The sequence below is a fragment of the Capra hircus genome, chromosome 21, assembly GCF_001704415.2.
Source record: "Capra hircus breed San Clemente chromosome 21, ASM170441v1, whole genome shotgun sequence".
NCBI lineage: Eukaryota > Metazoa > Chordata > Mammalia > Artiodactyla > Bovidae > Capra > Capra hircus.
In genome coordinates, this window is record NC_030828.1 from 32,666,219 (window position 1) to 32,686,309 (window position 20,091).

Below are 20,091 nucleotides of genomic sequence, written 5' to 3' on the forward strand. Positions count from 1 at the left end.
GGCTGGGCCTCCCCAGAACTCTCCATCCTGTAGAGGGTGGGGAGCAGGAGGGGCTGGATGGAGGCTTCCAAGCTAACTCTTCCGCCCCCACCAAAATAAATGCTGACTCTGACCTCCAGCCTGTGCGCTGCCCTGCTACTGGGACTGTCTTTGGAGCACCCAGGTCCCCTCCCCTCCCAGGTCTCAGAGGCCCCCAGCCTGGGAGAAGGTCCCAGCCTTGCCGCCCCTCCCTGCAGAAGGTCTACACCTTGTAGGAAACAGTTCAATGCTGTGTGCTCCCTCGAGGCAGGGTCATGTCAGCCCAATGCTAGGCTTGCCGAGATGGTCAGGAAACATCTATTGCCAGAATACAGCCCCTCCTCACAGACCCAGAGGTCTCTCACACCAGTCCCACCCAGACCTCCTTTCCCAGCTCCCCTCATCCCCCAGGAGAGCTGATAAGGCTCCCCGCTGCTGCTCCGGCTCCCTCCTCCCCTCTTGAGCCCAGGCAGACCTCGGGTTTCTAAGGGGCAGGTTTGACTCTCTCTCTCCCAGACTTTTCTCTGTCCCTCCACACCCGAACCATGGCTCCCTCCCACCCAGACACCTGGGTTATATCTGCTCAGAATCTCATGCGCAGAACACTTTGACCAAGTTAAATGTGGAAGCCCACCGAAGAGAGTCAAAATGGATTACACAGGGCAGGAGGGGGAGACAAACTAGAACCCCTACACTCAGGCTCCCCTGCTACTCCAGCCCCTTGCCAGAACCTTCCTGGCCCAGCTGGTCTAACCTCTGCGAGACCGCCTGCATTCAGCTTGGAGGCTCAGAGTCCCAACCTTACAGGAGTGCCTTGCCACAGTCACACAGCAATCCGCTGGCAGAGCTGGGCCTCCTCGAGTCTCCAAACCCCTCCAGGTGCCAAGGACGCCTCTCCCAGCAGTGGGATTCCTGGTTCCCACAGAGGCAGCAGAGCAAACGCAGGTGGGCCAGGGCTGCCAGCCATGCTGACCAGGGCAGAGACCGCCAAGAACCAGAGAGCAGCAGGGGGAACCCTGTTGGGTCCTGTTGAGGAAGGTGGAGCCTATTGTAAAGGGCTGTTGAGCAAGCAGGCAGGTGGGCGAGGCTGGCAGAGCCTGGGCACTCCTTGAAGGCGGTGACTCAGGCCGGAAAGGCCCCTTCTGAGTCAACCCAGCTAAAAGGTTGCCTTGTGAGGGTGTCACCTGCACAGATGGCTGGGGCAAGGTCTGAGGACTCCGAGAAGGTTCCAGGCTTCAGGACCTTCGCCCTTCTGCCCCACGGTCTGCCGTGAGGACCTCAGAGTCTGGGGGCAGAATCCATGAACTGAAGGAGGGAGGGTAGAGATGGTGACTGTGCCCGCCCAATAAACTTGTACAAGTCCACCCACCTGTTGTAACTCATGATGGGATCATTGACACTGGAGAGGACAGAGCCAGCTGGGAGGAGCAGGCTGCCCACTTTCTGCCTAGAGCCCCACTGCTTCATTTCTGCCCCATCTCCTATCCCTTCCAATGTGTCCAGCCAGAGGCCCAGGCCAGTTCCCGTTCCTCTGCCTGAGTTAGGACCTAGCAGAGCAACTGACCAAGGCTTTGTTCCAAGGGTCGTGGCTGTTGCAAAGCTCTTAGAAGAGCCCTGGACAGTGAACTCTCAGTACGTGTGTAAACAGTCAGTAAATGTCGACACTGTGATGAGTCTCTGTTGTAACAGCAGTTGTTGTTGGATTGCCTGGCGTGGATCCAGCATGTTGTAGGTGCTTCCAGGTTGGTGTTGCTGTGATCTTTGTCATTTATCACAGCCGTCACAGTGCCTGGTGCACAGTAGGTGCTGAACAAATGTTCGGTCTTCATGGACGGCCAGATGCATGCATCCCCCACCTGAAGAAGATGGACGTGGGAGCGTGTGCTTTGTTGGGCTTGGGCAGGGAGAGTGAGGTGTGCAGCAAGGGGCCAGGTTCTGGGTAAGAGAAGCCAGCAGCCCCACTCTGACCTCCCGCCTCCCCATTGAGTCAGAGGACTTACCTGAGGTTAAGTCAGAGCATTAAGAGGGAGGAAGATGATGCAGAGCTTGAGCAAGGAGGACACAGGCCCTGGAGCAGACAGAGCTCTGGGAGCAGACTGAGAGACGCTCCTGTGGAAGCCAGGTCTGAGCAGAAGCAGCCCCCAAGAGTAAGCCCAGTACTGGGCTGGAAGCACTCCTTCCCACTGCCCGTGCCCCCAGGGTCCACCCCTTATGACGCAGAACCAGGGTAGGAAGTTGGGGGCTCTGAGACCTGGACCAGAGCTCTGCACCCAGTCACCCCCAGTGTGAGTGGCCCTGTTTACCCAATTACCCAGGAGTCACCCGAGGAGCCTGAAGAGGTCAGGTTGGAACACCACCACCTGCGTATGTATGCACCCCACACCCCACCCAGCCAAGGCCAACAGGGCAGGGTTGCAGTGCCAGAGAGGGAAGGAGGCTGCACGCTCGGCCGGCTAGGACAGCACAGCCTCCCGCTAACCAGAGAGGAACAGGGAGGGGCTCTCTGCTCTGGCCTTGAACCCAGCCCTCTAAAGCGGGGGCGGGGTGGGGGTGGGGGCAGGGGATAGGATCTGATCTCTCCCACCCATTCGCACCCACACTTTGCTTAGGAAGAGGGAACGACTCCCCAGAGCAAGTCACTGGCTCCTAGGGGGTGTGGGAGATGACATCAGGGGAGAAGAATGCATTCAGCCATCAGCTGCTGCGGCAACACACACGTGTGTGCACACACACACAATTTAAGGGACTGCCACATGAGGCCGTGCATGCAGACATGTGCCGATCCACTCCCTGACAGCAGCCGACCTGTGCAAACCAGAACCCACGCACACCTTCTCCCCAGAGACCCAAGACACAGCCATGTCTGGTCACCAGCTATGAGCCAGGCACCATGCTGGGCACGACAGAGTGACCCCAGGTCCCCTGAAGGCTGTCTTCTAACAAACAGATACATTTAACATCTAACTTGCAGAGGAGATTGTGTGATAGCTTGAGTTTTCTGGAAGCAACAAATGTGGGGGAGTAAGATACTGGCCCAGGGTTGATAACTGTTGAAGCTCAGGTATGGACACACAGCTATCCATGATACTGTATTAGCTTCTCTATTTTGTATATGCTGGAAACTTTCCAAAATAGAAAGTTAAATACATGTACATATATAATTGGCAATTGATAAGTAAAATGAAGGGAGGGGAAAGGCAGGGTAAAGATACAAAGCATTAGAACTAAGAAGTCAAGGAAGGCTTCTCCAAGGAGGTGACGTTTTAAGCAAAGACCTGAATTAACTGAGGTTCAAAATACACATTTGGGAGGAAGAACAATTATCAACCCTGGGCCAGTGTCTTATTCCCAGCATCCCTTGCTTCCAGCAAACTCTAGATATCACACAGTCTCCTCTACAAGTACTTCAAACTGCCCAAGTTAGATGCTTAATATAGCTTTTTGTTAGAAGGCAGAAAAAAGAACATTTCAGACAGAGGGGACCCACAAATGCAAAGGTCCTGAGGTATAACAAGCTTGAGAAATAGCAGCTCGGTAGGTCTGGAATTCTGTGACCAAAATACACAGGATTCCACAGTGAGATCAAAGGGGCCTTGTGGCTGAGATAAGAGTTAGGAATCTCTCTTAAGAACAGTAGGATTCCCTGGAGGTTGAAAGCACGGGACAGATGTGATTTGATTTAGAATATGGTCTTAAAAAGCACTCTGGAGACTTCCATGATGATCCAGTAACTGTTAAGAATCTGCCTCCCAATGCAGGGGACGCGGGGTTCAATCCCTGGTCAGGGAACTGAGATCCCATGTGCCGAGGGGCAAGTAAGCCCACAGACTACAACTAGAGTATTTGTAGTAGCTGCAAGGAGGTGCCCACATGGGGCAGCTACACATATATACACCCAACACAGCCAAACAAATAAATATTAAAAAAAAAAAAAAAAAAAAAAACCAGCTCACTCTGGCTCCTGTTAGATCTTCAGGAGGAGAAACAGAAGTGTTTGGAGACTACTACAGTAGTCTGGGCAAGCATAGCACTGGCTTGGGACTCATGGTGAGATGGTGGGACAGATCCAGTGTGGGATCTCTTTTGAGGAACTTTGCTCACGGGTGGATGTGAAGCGAGAAAAAGAGAGGAGCTAAGCATGATTCCCTGATAGCTCAGTTGGTAAAGAATCTGCCTACAATGCAGGAGACCCTGATTCAATTCCTGGGTCAGGAAGATCCCCTGGAGACGGGAGAGGCTACCCACTCCAGTATTCTTGGGCTTCCCCTGTGGCTTAGTTGGTAAAGAATCTGCCTGAAATGTGGGAGACCTGGGTTCGATCCCCGGGTTGGGAAGATCCCTTGGAAAAGGGAAAGGCTACCCACTCCACTATTCTGGCCTGGAGAATTCCACGGACTGTATAGTCCATGGGGTCGCAAAGAATCGGACATCCCTGAGCGACTTTAACGTTCACTTTCAAGCGTGATTCCAAAGCAGGACCTGAGCTTGGAAGTGAGGGCTGAGGACACAGTGGGGAGCATGTGTAGCTGGTTGACTACAGGCACAGAGCGCCCGGGTGGGGACCTCACACCTAGCGTCAGACCCCAGCAAGCACACAGGGGGTCACCAGGCACAGAGCCCTCACAGCACCCCTGCCAGCCCCACCCTGCCCCACAGAGAAGCCCCAGGACTACAGCCCCCGTGCTCTCCACCTCAGCCTCAGCACCCACAGGGTCCGCAGCCCTAGCATTTCCTTACCAACCCTCACCACCTCCTCCCATGTCGGCCCCTCAAGCAAGGAGCCTCCTGACTCACTTTCTTCCTGGACACCAGAACCCAGCCCCCTGCCCCCGGCCTCATCTGTCCAGTCGCCTCCAGATCCTGCTCCCATACCCCACCCTAAGGCAGATTCTTTTACCTTCGAGCCATCAGAGAAGCCCACAGAAAATTATCACTCAATAAATATTTGCTCAGTGCTCACTGTGGGCCAAGCCCTCTGCCCTTCCACCTGCTGCCTTGAAGGTGCACAGTCACCTCTACCAATCCCCACCACCTCCCCACTGATTCCCCTCGATTCCTAGCACTCCTGCACTCGCTCTACCACAGGACAGTTGCCCACTCACCCCAGCCCACCAACCAGCCTGCCAGCCTTGGAAGGGCACCTAGTGCCGTGGGAAGGGCACGGCTGTGTCCAGGCAGAAGTCAGTCCTGCCTGCCACCAAGCAGCTGCACCGTCTCACGCAGATGACTCGTTGCCTCTGAGTCTCCGTCTGCTGGAGAAGTCCAGAAGTGGTTCTCACCTTCCAGACCATGGTGAGCAAGGAGACAGTTCCCGGGAATACTGAGGCCAGTGCCCAGCACGGAGCAGCACGTGTGAGCCATTCAGTGGCTGCTGTTGTGCACTCAGGCCCAGCCCTGACATCCACCCACTGGGTGGCCTTAGAGGGCTAGTCCAATCAGTTTTCTCACTCATGTAGTGGGGTAATGGTATTCCTGGTCCTGCCTGTCTCTAGGGCTGCTTGGTGGCTGGTAATCCCAGCTTCTCCTTACTGGGCCCTTGGCTATGTGCAGGCACTGTCCGGCTGACGTGTTTGGCTCATAGATCCCTCCTAACAGCCATCTGGAATTCCTGTTATAAATGGAGAAGCGGAAGCATGGCAGCATTAAGTAACATCCCGACGACAAGCAGGTGTGGAGTGGTGTGTACTCAGGCTCAGCCACGTCAGTCCTGCCTCTGAGTGGTGGAGGGAAAGGGCCTTTGTGTCTAGGGGGCAGCAGGGCTGTCTGCCAGAGCCTCATGCTACCCTCACCCAGAGCACTCCTTCCAATGGCAGCCAAGAGACTAAGTCAGCCCAGGAGAGGCCTCAGGTACCTCCAGGCACCAGCCAGCCCCCAGCTCCTACCTCGGGCATCAGTCATTTGCCTCCCCACCAGAGGTAGCCCAGACCCTGGGAACCACTCACACCAGCTCTGCTACTCTGCACCTCCCTCACTGGGCCCTATTTCCCGGTCTGTGAAATGATGCTGATTATCTCTTGCATACTGGGTGGCTGTGAAACACTGGCCATCCATTGTCCACCACGGTACTGCTTGCCCAGGAGATGGTGGATGGCCCACATGCTGGGCGATCCAGGCACAGTGGGGACTTGAACCCCTTCCCAGGCAGAACCAGACCTCAGAAGACAAAGGGTTCCACAGGGTCTTTAAGCAGCTTCCCAGAGCACCTCATGCTTGAATGTGTGGTGGAGGCTGTGGAATGATTTTGCCAGCTGCTTGAGGTTCCCTCAGATCCACAAGGTACAGGGACAATTGAGGGAACCTGGAGTGCCCCAGACTGAAAAAGGGCCAGACACACGGAGGCTTAAGGGTGGGATCAAAGGAGCAGGTGGTGAGAAGGCAGGAGACTGGGGAAGATGAGCCAAAGGTCCAGTGCTAACCTGGGACCACGGTGGGCACACAGGCCCAGTGCCAGGGCCCAGGGGCTCTGCAAAACCCACAACAATGTTTGTAGCCAGGTAGACAAAAAGTAGCAAAACACCAAAAAGCAAAAGAAAATAAAGACAAAATCAAAATGAATAAAATTTAATTAAATATCTACACGACAAGACATTGTCAAGTAATTAACTGAACCCAACTCAAGTAGGTATATATGAATGACCTTTAATGAGGAATGCAGGCAAAATTTCATACGAGTGATAGGATCAGGGATTCAGCTTCTAAAATTCAAAGTGCCAGGGGTCTGCCTCAAGTCTTCAAATGTGCCAGCCCCAAAACTTACATGCCTCCCTGGGGAAAGGAGGGTCCCAGGAGGGTCCCAAGATTGATTTCAGATTACTTTTCTATTGGGTGGGTTAACGAGAAAGCAAAAGGGAAATTCAGGTCATTACAGAAAAATGAAGTGATGTTCCTCGCACATGTTCATTTGTAAATGGAGACCCTGAGTCACTGCAGACCTCGCTGTGCAATGCTGCCCTCAGCCTCTTCACCCCTGGGGGGCTGGCGGGACTCACCCCACCCTCAAAGTCCCTGCACATTTCAGCAGTTAGTTTGCCAGCCTCCCATTCTTTCACACCTTTGGAGCTAAGATCTGCCAACCCCTCTGGAGTTAATCAAGGTGACTTTAGGGAATGAGACCAGAGAGCTGGGTTCAAGTCTATCCCCACCCCTGACCCACTGTGTGACCCTAGCCAGGTCGCATCCTCTCTCGGGCCAGCCTCAGTCTCTTTGTCTGTGAAATGACATAACTGCCTACCAGGGCTGCCATGTGGACCAAGGAGGACTCAACTGTGTGAGACACTGCTTTTTAAACAGACTAGACTGCACTGGGGTTTGACTAACCAAACAAAACCAAAGGGAAAAAGCTTTGCCAAAGCCCGGAGCGGGGTTTCACAATCAGCCCTTCTGAGCTATATCTGGGGGAGGTGAATTTTTATGCTTCCTCATGGTCTTTTTGCCAAGGCTTCACCATCTCCTCTTGCCCCAAGCAGCAGAGAGAGGGAGCAGAGCCACAGTGGTGGGGAAGCAGGTTGGGGTGGGTTGGGGTGGGTGAGGGAGCCAAGCCGGCTTGGCTCCTGGAGGCCTGAGTCAGCGGGCGGGCGGGCAGGGCGGGCCCAGTCCTTGCAGGCTTGGGGAGGAGATGGTGCAGGAATGTTCCTCCCGCCCAGGCCTGGGACTTGCCCACCACATCCTGGCTCTTAGATGTGAGATGCCTGGAGTTTTGTTGAGTGGGTTCAGCCAGGGGCCTTCAGAGGCAGCCTGGCCCCAGGGACTGCCCAGGGGTGGCCAAGGCCAGGCCACAGAGCCCACTGGGAACTGGTCTCTGACCCCAGAGCATGCCCCATCCCCACTGGGTGATATAGCCAGTTTTCCCGTCTGTGCAACGAGGAATTGAACTTGGTGGTGTCAGGATGAAGGACCCGGACGGGTTCCCCCAGGAGGTGGTGCAGGCCGGCTCTAGAGCATCTGTGTGTGTGCACCTTCGCTATGTGCCTGTGTGACTTTGTGGCCGTGCGTGACTTGAGTGTGTGTGCCACTGGATGAGTCCGGCGTGCACAGGACTTTGGTGGGGCTATGAGTGACAGTGACCGAGACAGACAGCACGCATGTGGGTGTGGGCAAGTGTGGACATGGCTGGGAATGTGTGACTGTTGCACTGTGGCTGGGAGTGCAGGTGTGTCAGCGTGTGACCATGCATGTGTGTGTGTGTGGAGCCAGGTGTGACCTGTGTGCCCATGCACCTGTGAGCCCCTGGACCTGGGTACAGGATCACAGAGCCATCCCCATTCTCCAACCCCCATATGAGGCCACAAAGCAGACTCCTTCCCTGGGCTGGGCCAAGACAGGCTCGGGGTCCCTGCCCCCCACCTCCAAGTCCCGGTAGCTGCCCAGGGCAGAAAGAGAGGCCTTGTTTTCCACCCTCCTCCCAAGGGAGGAAACTGGAGGCAGCTGGGTCCAGCTCAGTCTGGAACATCTGCCCGGCATGTGACTGAGGCCAGCCAGTAGGCCCAGCCACTACCAGACTGGCCCCCCACGCACACTGGTCCCCCGGCCCTTGCTGAAAGAGGCTGGCCAGCCCAAATCAATCTCAAATTCCCCCAGCACCCCAACCCACACAGAGAGAAGGGCTGTGACATCCCTGCTTCCACCACACAGACGTCCGTCTCAGCCTAGAGACCTCAGAGGCTTGGCCCGTCCCTCCCTTCCTTTAGCTCACATCTCGATACTTTTCCTACGTACAGCCCCTCCTGAGAAACGTGTCAGACTAAGCCCCCTCACCCTGAGGACGGAAGGTGTGGGAGGTAGCCACCCCTCTTAAGATACACAAGAGGCGACGCTATTCCCAGGGCAGGAAGCATGAACAAGGGGACTCTCCAGGCACTGGTGTTAAGAGCATTCCCATCACTCAACACAGATGAGCCCTGGGAAGCCCACTCCCTCACCCCCACCTCTCCCCATGGTCAGAGAGCTCACTGCAGAAGGCTGCCTAGAGGTTGAAGCTGAGAAGAGGTTAAGGGTGGGAAGGTCCTCAGATGGACTGGAAAATGAAGGAAGGAGGGCAGGGAGGAGAGAGGGGAAAATTCCACAGAAAGTCCCAAATCTGACCTAATTTTGACCCAGGGCCAGGGGCCCATTCCAGAAGTTCCTCTGAGGACGCTCTGCCCCAATCAGGGAGCCTCTGCTGCCTCTACCCGCTGTACCTGCCACCCCTTATTCCATGTCACGGCCGTGAGCTCCCACAGCCCCCAGCCCAGCCAAAGCCTCCCCTGATGCCTGGACCCCAGCCGCTCTCCCTCCACCCAGTCTCCACTGCCCCCAAGAGAACCTCAGCCCCCCAGCCCTCCTCTTTCCTATGTTGAAACAGATTCCTGTCCATCCTGCCTAGGACATACCCAAGGGAACAGCTTGGGGGTCCACCTCAGTTTCCAACCAGGAAGCCAGTGCAGGGCTAGGCACCCTGGACTGGACGGCCCGGGGAAGGACACACCCACCCCCTCTCCTGGACTGGGCTTTCCTGGGGGCAAGGCTGGGATATGCTCTCCTGGAGAGACGAACCCCCTGTCTAGACTGTCCCTTCCTCATGCGACCCTCAGTCCTGGATCACGGAGCAGCAGAGCCAAACCCCTGGCAGGACTCCACCTGTTTGAGAAAAGACGAGAGTGAGGTCTCGGAAGGGTCTGCATTGAGCTGGGGTCCATGGCCACCCAGAGGTCCCCAGCTAGCCCCGACCACCAGCACGGCCCTCCCCCCACCAACTTTTGAGGTTCTGGAGTGAATGCTGTGCCCATCACGACCTCAGAATCTGGTCCAGCTGCTCCCAGGGACAACCAGGGCTCCACCCTTCCCTCCACCCTCATCCCCCACCCCGGGATCCAAATAAGGAGTCATACTTTTGTTATCTTAATTGGAAAAGGTTTATCAAGAAAACAAGGAAGAATGAAGATTGAAGCAGCAGCAGCCAGAAATAGCCATGACCTCCTGGGAAGGCCAGCAGTGGCATCTGTCAGTTTCTGACCATACTCCGACCTGGGGGTGTGGGAAGAGCCCCCTTGAGGATGTAAACGTGAGTGGGAGACAGCACAATCCCACCAGGACCTGGATGGCATCACAGTGAGCCTGGTGATGGGCAGGTGGGCCTGGGATCCCTGGGGTGACAGGTAAGCTGGCCCCTGGGAGCTGGAGGTCCAAGCCTGCCAGGAGTGTGACAGCTATGGCTGGTGAACTCAAATACCCAGTAACCTGCGGATGTCCCCTCCAGGCAGGTACCACCAAAATCCTGGGGTCTGTGGCTTGTCTCAGCACCTTGAGCCCAGGGCAAAGGTGGTACCCTAGCCAGGGGGTGACGGGGCTCAGCTGGTGAAGGGGGAGTCGGGAGGGAGTTGGCCTGCAGCCCCTCCTGTGGGGTGGGGAGGAGCGGGGCAGGGACAGGGGCATGGGAGCCAGGCAGATCCCCACCCTCTGTCACACAAGGGGACACACCAAGGTGCCCAAACTTGCTGGGGAAAGACAAAGGAGAGGAGAAGAGGTGTTTCTAGGCCTCCACAGCTTGTCCAGGCTGTTCTCCTCTGAATGCCTTCCCCGTCCACTGTCCCCACTCACTGCCTGGCAGGTCCTTGTCATCTTTCAAGACATACTGCTCACATGTCACCTGCTCCATGGAGTTATCCCTGAACGGCAGAACAAGTGGTCCCTTCGGCAAGCTTCCAGAAGCCCATTCCTTACCATCGATCATTCTGTATTGCCCCCGCCTGTTTCTGTGTCTGACCCCTACCTCAACTGGGGACAAGAGCAGGCGTGTCGCAGCCCTGGATGCCCAGTGTCTGACCGCAGCAGGCCCGCGTGTCTACTGAACAAATGAGGGGGAAGTGGCCAGGTGAGCATGTGCTATAGGCTCCAGGGGAAGCTAAGACGCTGGCCTGGCCTCAAGTGACTGACCAGCAGCCCAGGCCTGGGCCTGGAGGGCTCCTGGCCCAGCTCTCATCCCTGCTGTGCCCCTAGCTCTAAGGGGTGAGGGACTTTCCCAGGGATATTCATGACTCCTCCAAAGGCCACCCCCAACTCCCCGCCCTCCAGGCACTGCTGGTGTGGGAAGGCCCCGGGGGCAGGGCGAGGGCCTGGGCCACGCGGTCAGAGGCTGTCATACATGCGCAGCGTCTTCTCCAGCTGCTGGCCGACCCGCTGGTAGAACAGGATCTGCTGGCGCAGGTAGTTTTGCATCATGTGCTTGAAGTCGAGCTCGCGGCGCTGGTGGAAGTGGTTCATCTCGGCCTGCAGGGCAAAGCCCACCACGCGGCAGCGCCGGCGAATGCCGTCAGCCTCCTCCTGCGCCATGCGGCCCTCGTCACTCATGCGCTGGCTCTCCTTCACCTTGGCGAAGGCGCCTGGCACAGGCAGAGTGGAGGTCAAGGGCGGTTAGGGCTCTGGTCTCTCCCATTAGCTCCCTAACCCCGCCCTGAGACCCTTAGAGGGCAGACAGTAGCCTCATTGGCTCAACTCGGCCTCCCTCCTGGACTCCAGACCCATGGTCCGCGGATGTCCCCCGAACCCTCACCTTCAGCATGTCCTAAGCCAGATGTACCATCTTCCCTCCAAACCTGAGGCTACGCCAGCAGCACACACCTGACTGGTCACAGCCCTGCTAGCTGTACTGACTTCTACAACCAGGCTGTCCCCATCCACCACAGGCCTCATCAGCCCTCATGCTGGTTCCCCATTCAGCTCAGATATCACCTTCTCCAGGAAGCCTTCTGGGCAGTCCCACTGCATCAGGCGCCTTGCCTGCTCCCAGGTGTCCTGGGCTTCCCTCTACCACAGCTCTTACCTCTCTGTGGTTTTTCTGACTGCATCCCTCCAGGTATGAGCTCAATGTCTCTAGCACCTAGAACAAAGCCTAGCCCACGCAGATTCTGACATGTGTCTGATAAACTGATTCAATCTCACCGGACTGCTGCAACAGGCCCCCCATGGATCTCCCCACTTCAGTCCCAACCTCTGAGAGGTTCTCCATAGCACCTGAAGAGCAGCCAAGCTGACTCCAGGTCTCCCCTGGCTTCCTTCTGGCCTGCAGAGCAAGGTCCCCAGTTCTCCTGGCCTGGGAGGCCCTCTGGGAGTTGACCCCTGCACCTGTTCCGCACTGACCCCATATTCATCAAATGCACCCTTTCTCTCCTACCTCCCTATCTCTGCCTCCCGGATCCTTTTGCATAATTCAAGGCTCTGATCAGGTGCCACTCCCACAGGGAGCATCCTTCTTCCTGCCCCCATCACACTGATGATTCTAAAACAGAGGCTGAAAGGCCACCTGGAGTTTTCCTTTGTGTGTGTCTCTCACATATAGGCTCTGCTCCCTCCTCACCCCAGTCCCCAGGTGACTAGAGGAGGCCATTGTCATAACCAGGTGACAGATGGGGAGTCAGGGGATGAACCTACAGAAGGGACCCAATTTGGAAGAACCTGAGTGAATCAACAAGCAATTGGTGAAAGGATTTCAGTTCTGAATTAACAAGCACTTGACTGATTCTGCGCTGAAGCCAGTGGGCAGTTGCTGAGCCAGGGAGGCAGTGTGCCTGTGCCTGGCAGGCATTCCTCACAGGGCTGTAGGGAATCCACAGTGTGAAGAGTATGGAGGTGGGCAGGCTTGGCACAGAGGACAGCATGCTCCTGGAGCACTTCAAAAGCACCCATTGCACATGAGTAACAGGCTTGTTTTCAATGCTTCCCACCTCTTCCTTAAGGGGGAGCCTCTCAGGGACCTTTGAAACGTAATCTGTTTACTCTCAAGTTGTTCAGTGCATTCAGGACGCATTTACTGAGCATTTACTATGTGCTGGAAATAACCCTGCCCTTAGAAGCAGTATCCACGGAAGATGGCAAGTGTGTGGCTAATCGGCAAATAGTGGCATTTCGGGCAGGCCGACTCACATTTGCAACACTTCCAGGACTGCTCACACAGCACCCAAAAGAACTCCACAGTGCCCAGCTCCCAGCCCACTCAGTCCTTTCAGCACCTTCCTTGAACCACCTCTTCTTGCCTCTTGTTCCATCCTTATTGATTCATTCAGATTCTTCCAAATTGGGTCCCTTCCCCAGGTTGATCACCCGGACCTGGGCAGAAGGAGAGGGATTGACTGTGGGACCAAGATGAGACACGCCCTGAGAGGCTTCAGAACTGGAGCAACCTTTGAGGACAGCTGTCCAGCCCCTACCCCCATGGCCACCTTCACCTCCACCACCACGCCGGTACTCTTCAGAGGAAACTCAGGCCCTGGTGGGAAAGGACTTGTCCAGGGGTTCCCAGCCTCCTTCCTGCCCACAATGTGCGGGATATCTGGCCCCGAGGGAGCCCTGCAGAGCAGGAGTGGACACCACTTCTACTGCAGGGAGCCCAGGCCAAGTCCTCCAGGCACATACATGAGGCGTCCAGACAACAAACTCAGGAATCGGAGAAGGTCCCAAGGGGTAGAAAGAACCAGAAGAAGAAAGGTAGAAAATAGCTGGACAAAGAAACTAGAGTTAGGCTTCAGCAAAGGAAACATACCAGCCTGGATTCCACCTTCCTGAGAAAGTCTGGGTGTAGTGGGGATGGACCTGCATTTAAGAAGCTATTGAAAGCCTTAAATAGCCCATGGACCTGGGCTTCCCTGGTGGTTCAAATGATAAAGAATCCACCTGCAACGCGGGAGGCCTAGGTTTGATCCCTGGGTTGGGAAGATCCCCTGGAGAAGGGAATGGTTACCCACTCCAGTATTCTTGCCTGGAGAATCCCATGGACAGAGGAGTCTGGTGGGTTACAAAGTCCATGAGGTCACAAAGTGTCAGACCTGACTGAGCGACTAAGCACAATCCCATGGCCTTAGAGGAAGGAAACTGAGGCCCAGATAATAGGAATGAATCTATTGCAATTGCCAGGTATCTACAGACAGGCAGGGAGCCAGGGATTGGGGGGCAAAGCCTATGGGGGCCAGAGGAGGCCCCACCCTGCTCTCTGTCACCCTCCACCCTGTGACTCAGATGTGGGACTGGTACCAGCTAACACTAACGCATCCCAGAGACAAACCGGGAGTCAGGGCTTGGGCCAGTCCCCCCTCACCCCACCACATTCCACCTAGGACTCACCCTGAGCTGAGGACCCTGGGCACCTCCTGCCCTGGCAGTTGTCCTATAGACCAGATCCAAGAAACAGGGACGGGAAGGTTGGAGTTTCAGATCCCCAGGGTCTCAGGCATATTCCCTAAACTCCCCCATGAATCCATCTTGTCCCTACCCTAGGTTGAGGGCAGGAGGTCTGGGTCCTAGTCCACTGTGTCATCCAACAAGGACTGCACGTCTCCTCACTGTCAAACGGGACAGGTTGGGCTACATATGATGCTGCTGACAGCTGCTCAGGGTAGTATAGCACTTTCGAGTTTCCACATCAGTAAAATGGGATAATGATGGTCCCTGCCTTCTAGTCAGAGCAGAGGTTTAATTGAACTAATCCGTTTAAAGTACTTGGGATGGAACTCCAGGAGCTCCAGGATAAGAGCTCCAGAAGCTTTGTGCAGCTAGGTGCGAACTGCTTTTCAGTCACAGCCAAGACCCAGCTGGTGGTGGCTCGGGGCCATACGATTCTTTGTTCATGGGAGCCTAGGAGGGGAGGCAGAAGGGGAGCTTGGTGATGGCCCAGAGCACAGAGGCTAGACCCACCTATTCCCCCAGGGTAGAACTTGGTCCTGCAAGGGCCACTTTGCCTTGGCCAACCTGTGAGCACCATGACCCCTCCATGCATGCTGTGTGGTCCAGGGCCTGCCTCCAGGCCACAGAGGATGCCAGCTGAGTTGGTGCGAGAACACCCAACTCCCTCCCTGGTCTTTCCCCTTCTGGCTCGTCTACCCCAGGCACCCACCCCTTAGGGAGCCCCCTCTCCCATCTGTCTGACACAGTGGCTACAATCTGGCTGTGGAGTTAGAGACAGTGGGGCTCCAATTCCTGCTCTGATCATCAGCCCACCTCACTGCCCCTCATCTGGGAATGGAGGGACCCACACTGACGTCTGTGGTTTGTGATGAGTCTTAGGACAGAATCCTGCCCTGGCTGTCTCTCAGGCAGGGGCCCTGGACAGTCACTGCTTCCCCTCGCTGTCCCAGATTAGCTATTATCAAGGCTCACTTTTCCCCCCACAAGATTGCCCTGGTTTGGATGATAAATCACATGGTTACCCTTCTCCCTATAAGAGAAACCCCTGGACTGAGCTCCAGGGACTGGGCTGGTGGGCCAACAAGGCTGGTGGGCTTCACCTCTGCACCAAATGGGTTCCATGGCCCATTTTCCTAAGCTTTTTCAGGGGAGGAAACTCAATCGGGGTCACCTCAAAGACAACATTTGTCCAAATTCTGGTCTCCTAAACCCTACCAGGCCTCCTGTCTCCTTCCTCCCAAAGCCTCTCCCACATGCTCACCGTGTTTTAGAGTGTATGAACAGGCTGACAGCATCCTGGGCACCCAGGGCCCACTTTCCTGCTCCTCCCTCTGTGAAAGGTCTCTTTCCACAGGGCCACCATGGGACTTCTCCCCCCAGCAGGCTGTGGCTCCCCAAAGCCTGCCCAATTCTGTCTCAGCCAGAGTCAAGCCCCACTCCCTAACCACTGTAGTAGCTGCCTCACACAGGGCTGGGAGTGGTGATACAGAGCCTAGAAAGAAGAATAGTAAGCCCCAAAGCCCTTGGCCGAATGGGGAGGGGTCCTCTGGTTAAGGGAAGGTAGGTGTGGCCTCTGTCTGAGGTTGAATACATCACCGGCAGAGGGCCACTGGCCCCTCATCTTAGCCTCCAGTGGAAGCTCAGAAGTGGCCTCTCTCAGCTCTGTGCCCCTGATCCAGGGCCAGAAAGGCCAGACTGACTTTATCCCTCCTGCTCTGATGGGAGCCTGGGAGCCCTGAGTCCAGGGTTGCCTTCCTGTTCTCAGCTCAGCCCTGGGTGGAGGGTCCCTAGCCATGCACATGAGCAGCTGTTTCATCACTGCCCCTGCTCACCTTTCTCCTGCTGCCCACACAGGAACACGCCATCGGAGGAGCTGGTTGAACCAGCTTTCCCAGGCCCTAGTGCAGCAGTAAGCATGGCTCTACTTCCGCACAAGGCGACACCTGCCCCAGTGGGCCAGCCGGCCCCAGCCACCACCCCTGCCCTGTCCCTCCCCAGAACTCAGAGCCGAAACTAAGGCATCGTTCTGTCCTCAACCAGACATTCTCCAGGACTCTCTCCCCCACCCCACCCCCTTGAAGGCCTGAGAGCTCACAGTGTCCACTCTGTGTTACAGACTGAGGAACTAATGCCCAGAGAGAGGAAGGCACTGCCCAGGGACACACAGCAAATTGGGGGCAGAGCCAGGACCAGAACTCAGGTCATGTCTCCTGAAGCTGAAAGAAGGGAAGGAGGAAGAGAGGAATGTGGAGAAGGAAAAAAAAAAAAGCAGAGAGGAGAAGGAGGAAGAAGAGACAGTAAGGGGAAAAAAGAGTCTGGAAGCTGGAAAAATTCTAGAAGTGAACCTCTTATAGATGGTTGGATGGCATCACTGACTCAATGGACATGAGTCTGAGCAAACTCGGGGAGATAGAGGACAGGCAAGCCCGGCGTGCTGCAGTCCATGGGGTGGCGAAGAATCGGACACGACTTAGTGACTAAACAACAACAAAGGGGAACAAGGCTGGTTTACTACCAGCGACCAAGGCAGGGCGTTGATGTTTGCTGTCCCCCAGGCTCAGCGCAGAGCCGGCTTCCTGGCCCCGCCCAGAGGAAACCTCTCCACCAAGCCAGGCCTGACCTCAGGGCTCAGGGGCCTGGGAGCCAGCCCCACGCCCTGCAGACGTTCTTCCTGAGTTACCAAGCAGCCCTAGGGAGGACCACACCTCCCTCCTGCCCTGCCTGTAGTCCATAAGACTCAGCCACCTGCCGGGTCAGCTCCTGACTCAGTGCTCAGGCAAGAAGAGAAGCCAGGCTCATGAAGGGGGAATCGGATGGACCATGTGGGCAGTGACCTGGACCCCCGGTTTCTCCCTCAGCCCAGTCCGGGTGCCCCTCGGTGACCCGGGTATGAGTCACTTCCCTAGCAGTTCCTTGACAGCCCCACAGTAACAGGGACCCATCCTGTCCCTCCCCTAGGGAGGAGACCGTGAGAACTGAACACACGGCTGAGCTTGGGAGGTGGCCAAAATGCATGTGTCCTTGGGGAGGTGCAAAAGGAAGGGACAGTCCCAGCTGGCCAAGGACTCCTTGTGCAGCCACCCTTCTGTGGACCTAGCTTCTTCATCTGCAAAATGGGGACAGCCAACCCTCCTGAACACAGATAGGGAGGAAGCTCACAGATAGGATGTACAGCCATGAGAACAGTCTCTGAAGTTGCAAAGGCAGGGAGGTGAGCTGGTAACAAGCGGGAAGACAGGCTACGCTCTGTGCTCTCATTATCTGGGTCTGTGCCCATGTCCCCCACAAGCCTGTGGGCTCCTCAAGGGCAAGGCCTGGGCCCTGGTCAGCTCCGTGTTCCCAGAACCCAGCCTAATAACTTGGAGGACTCAATGTATAATGGGTAGACGAGTAAATGAGACAAAAACAGAGAAAATAAATGAATGAATGAGTGAGTGAGTGAATGAATGAACAGACAAGAAGGTAAACAGTGAATTCCATGAGGACAGGGACCAGACCTGCCCGTAAATATCCCTGTACCTAGAATAGTGCCTGTCGTCTGCTAGGTGCTCAACACCCTTGCTGAATGAGCAGATGAGATAGCGACTGAAAGACTAGCTGAGCAGCTCTGCTCCATCTGGGCATCCTCATAGCCCCTGTGCCCTGCAGAGCGCAGACGCCGTCAGGGTCTCCAGCCCACACTGGCTCTTACCTTTCTGCAGGTGGATGATGTCGGGGAAGTTGGAGAGCAAGCCCTGGTAGAGAGACAGTGTGTCGAGCATCCGGAAGAGGTCATTCTTGGGCTGCTCGGCGAACATTTCACCAACCATTTCATAGGTTCGGCCCGTGTGAGAGATGGCGCTGTTGAGGGCCTCAGAGCTGAAGGGGGGGTCCATCTGGAAGGCATGGCTGATGGCCTGGAAGGCATTGCCCAGCTTCTGGAATTCCTTGCGGAAGCCCCCCACATGCTTGCGCACCAGCTCCGAAGCCACCGTGCTGAGCTGCAGGACACTGTCGTCCATCTTCTTGCTGAAGGCTTTGAAGGTGTCTACGCGGTCCTCCACGTCCTGCAGGTCCTGGTGCTCTGTGGGGATCTGGAAGGTGAGCAGGAAGCTGGCACCCACCATCTCATCCTTCTCGGCCCGGCGCTTGCCCATCTTCCACTGCTTGTCATCCAGGCAGCTGAGGAAATGCTGGAAACCCTCGTACTGGGACAGCACAGGGTGGCTGGTCATGTGGTCCATCCAGAGGATGAGCCGCCGCTTTCGCTTCTCAATAAAGTCCTCCTCAAAGCGACCTGTGGCCTGCTTCTCCGGGAGATGGGGCACCGAGATGACAGTGAATTTGTGCAGCAGGCGGTTGTAGAGCCAGTCGAAGTGTTTGTAGCGCCGGTAGACAGGTGAGCTGGCGTGGGTGGGTGTGAGCTTGTAGGAGATGTAGCTTTTGATGCCCTTGAATTTGGTCTGTTTGGTGGGGTCCTCCACGGAGCACGAAAATGGATGGGGGTTGGCCTTCCACTGGGGGCCATGAGGGCCCATCTCAATGGAGTATGTCTCAGCGATCTTGGCCATCATGGGCACGTCACCCAGGATGAAGGCCTCCACGCCAGAGCGCACGAAGCACGAGAAGCGGTTGAGGTTGCGCCCCACCACGCTGCCTCGCTTGGCAGATGCCAGGCTGTCCTGCCGCTCCAGGGGTGGCTTGGGCCGGAAGGCCATGTGTTGGCTGGGGTAGGCACCAGGGTAGGAGAGGTTGAGCGGAGGATGCCCGTTGGTGCCCAGCCCACCGGCCCGTGGCTCCTCCACCACCGTACATCCATCATCCCAGTCATCCCAGTCATCGTCATCGTCCTCCTCGAAACTACCCTGGTTTGACAGAAAGCCACTGCCGCCGCCACTCCTGGAAGTGTTGGAGCTGTCATACAAGCTAACCTGGGTGCCCAGAGAGCCTGCGGGGCTGCTGAAGTAGTCGGCATGGTTGGAGCCGGTGTCAGAACGGAGGATCTCCACGTAAGAGGCAGGGAAGAGCCCGGTCTCCCCACGGCTGTTCTGGCCCTGCAGCCAGCCATCCAGCGAGGTCTCACTGAAGATGACCAAGTCCTCGTCCTGCCAGATGCTGATCTCCTCCTTGTTCTCGCTGCGGAAGTCATAGAGGGCTCGCCCTTTGAGTGCCATGTCTGGGCCAGTGGTAGAGAATGCTGAGGAGAGTCCTGCCCAGAACTGAGGACCCTTGTTAGGGTGTCCGAGGATGCACGAGCAACTCAAGGCTGGCCACAGCCCTCGGTCTCTCAGCCCTTACTGCGGGGTCTGAGCACCCACAGAAGGTATCCAGCCTCCTCTCTTCAAAGCAATGTCCATGGCCCAGAATCGGCCCTACCAGGTCTGCCCGCACATGCCTGTGAGTCGAGAGGGCTCATGTCCCTGGTCTTCCTCCCTTCCTTCCGCAGCCCCTGCAGGAGAGAGTCTCTCCTCCTCCCACTCCTAGAAGAAAAGTCAAGTGACTCGGAGAAAACCAGCCCTGAGCAGGCAAGAATTCGACACTCTCCGCTGGAACAATGTTCTAAAATAGAAGAGAATCACTTGGAAACCACCGTCCCAGAAACTCCGGTAGCTCTGGCTCCCAGCTCCTTCTGGCTCCTCCAGCCTGGGCCTCGGGAGGCTCTCACATTCCTCTGCAGATCTCCTTCCTCCTTCCTCCTCCTCTTCCTGGGCCACTGGGTTTTCAAAAATCCAGAAAATCCAAGAGGGGCAAGGAGAAAAGCGGCAGCCTCCTGAATCGAATCCAGGGGTGGATGTGTCCGGCTTCACAACAAGCCAGGCCAGGAAAACAAGGACTGAGGCTTACACAACAGGCCGGCCAACTCTGCGACCCGGCGGCCCGGCCCGGCCCCCAGCCCTCAGCCGGCTCGGGTGCCCTCTCCCCGCCCCCAAGCGGCCAGCCCCA

The 20,091-nt window shown here is 56.3% G+C and overlaps 1 protein-coding gene across 1 annotated transcript; it reads right to left on the reverse strand.

Annotated features, from left to right (window-relative positions):
- On the reverse strand, nt 6,638-19,569 carry SNX33 (sorting nexin 33). Its single transcript, XM_005695119.3, has 2 exons — nt 17,861-19,569; nt 6,638-11,375 (listed from the first exon to the last, which is right to left on the reverse strand). The coding sequence occupies exons 1-2, from the start codon at nt 19,320-19,322 to the stop codon at nt 11,122-11,124; spliced, it is 1,716 nt and encodes a 571-aa protein (XP_005695176.1). The 5' UTR covers nt 19,323-19,569; the 3' UTR covers nt 6,638-11,121.

Excerpts from the sequence above, each read along its gene's own strand:
- SNX33 (XM_005695119.3), bottom strand. The coding sequence starts at position 19,322 with ATGGCACTCAAAGGGCGAGCCCTCTATGACTTCCGCAGCGAGAACAAG. Across the intron at positions 11,376-17,860 it reads CATCATCCACCTGCAGAAAG|GCGCCTTCGCCAAGGTGAAG; the intron begins GTAAGAGCCAGT and ends TGCCTGTGCCAG.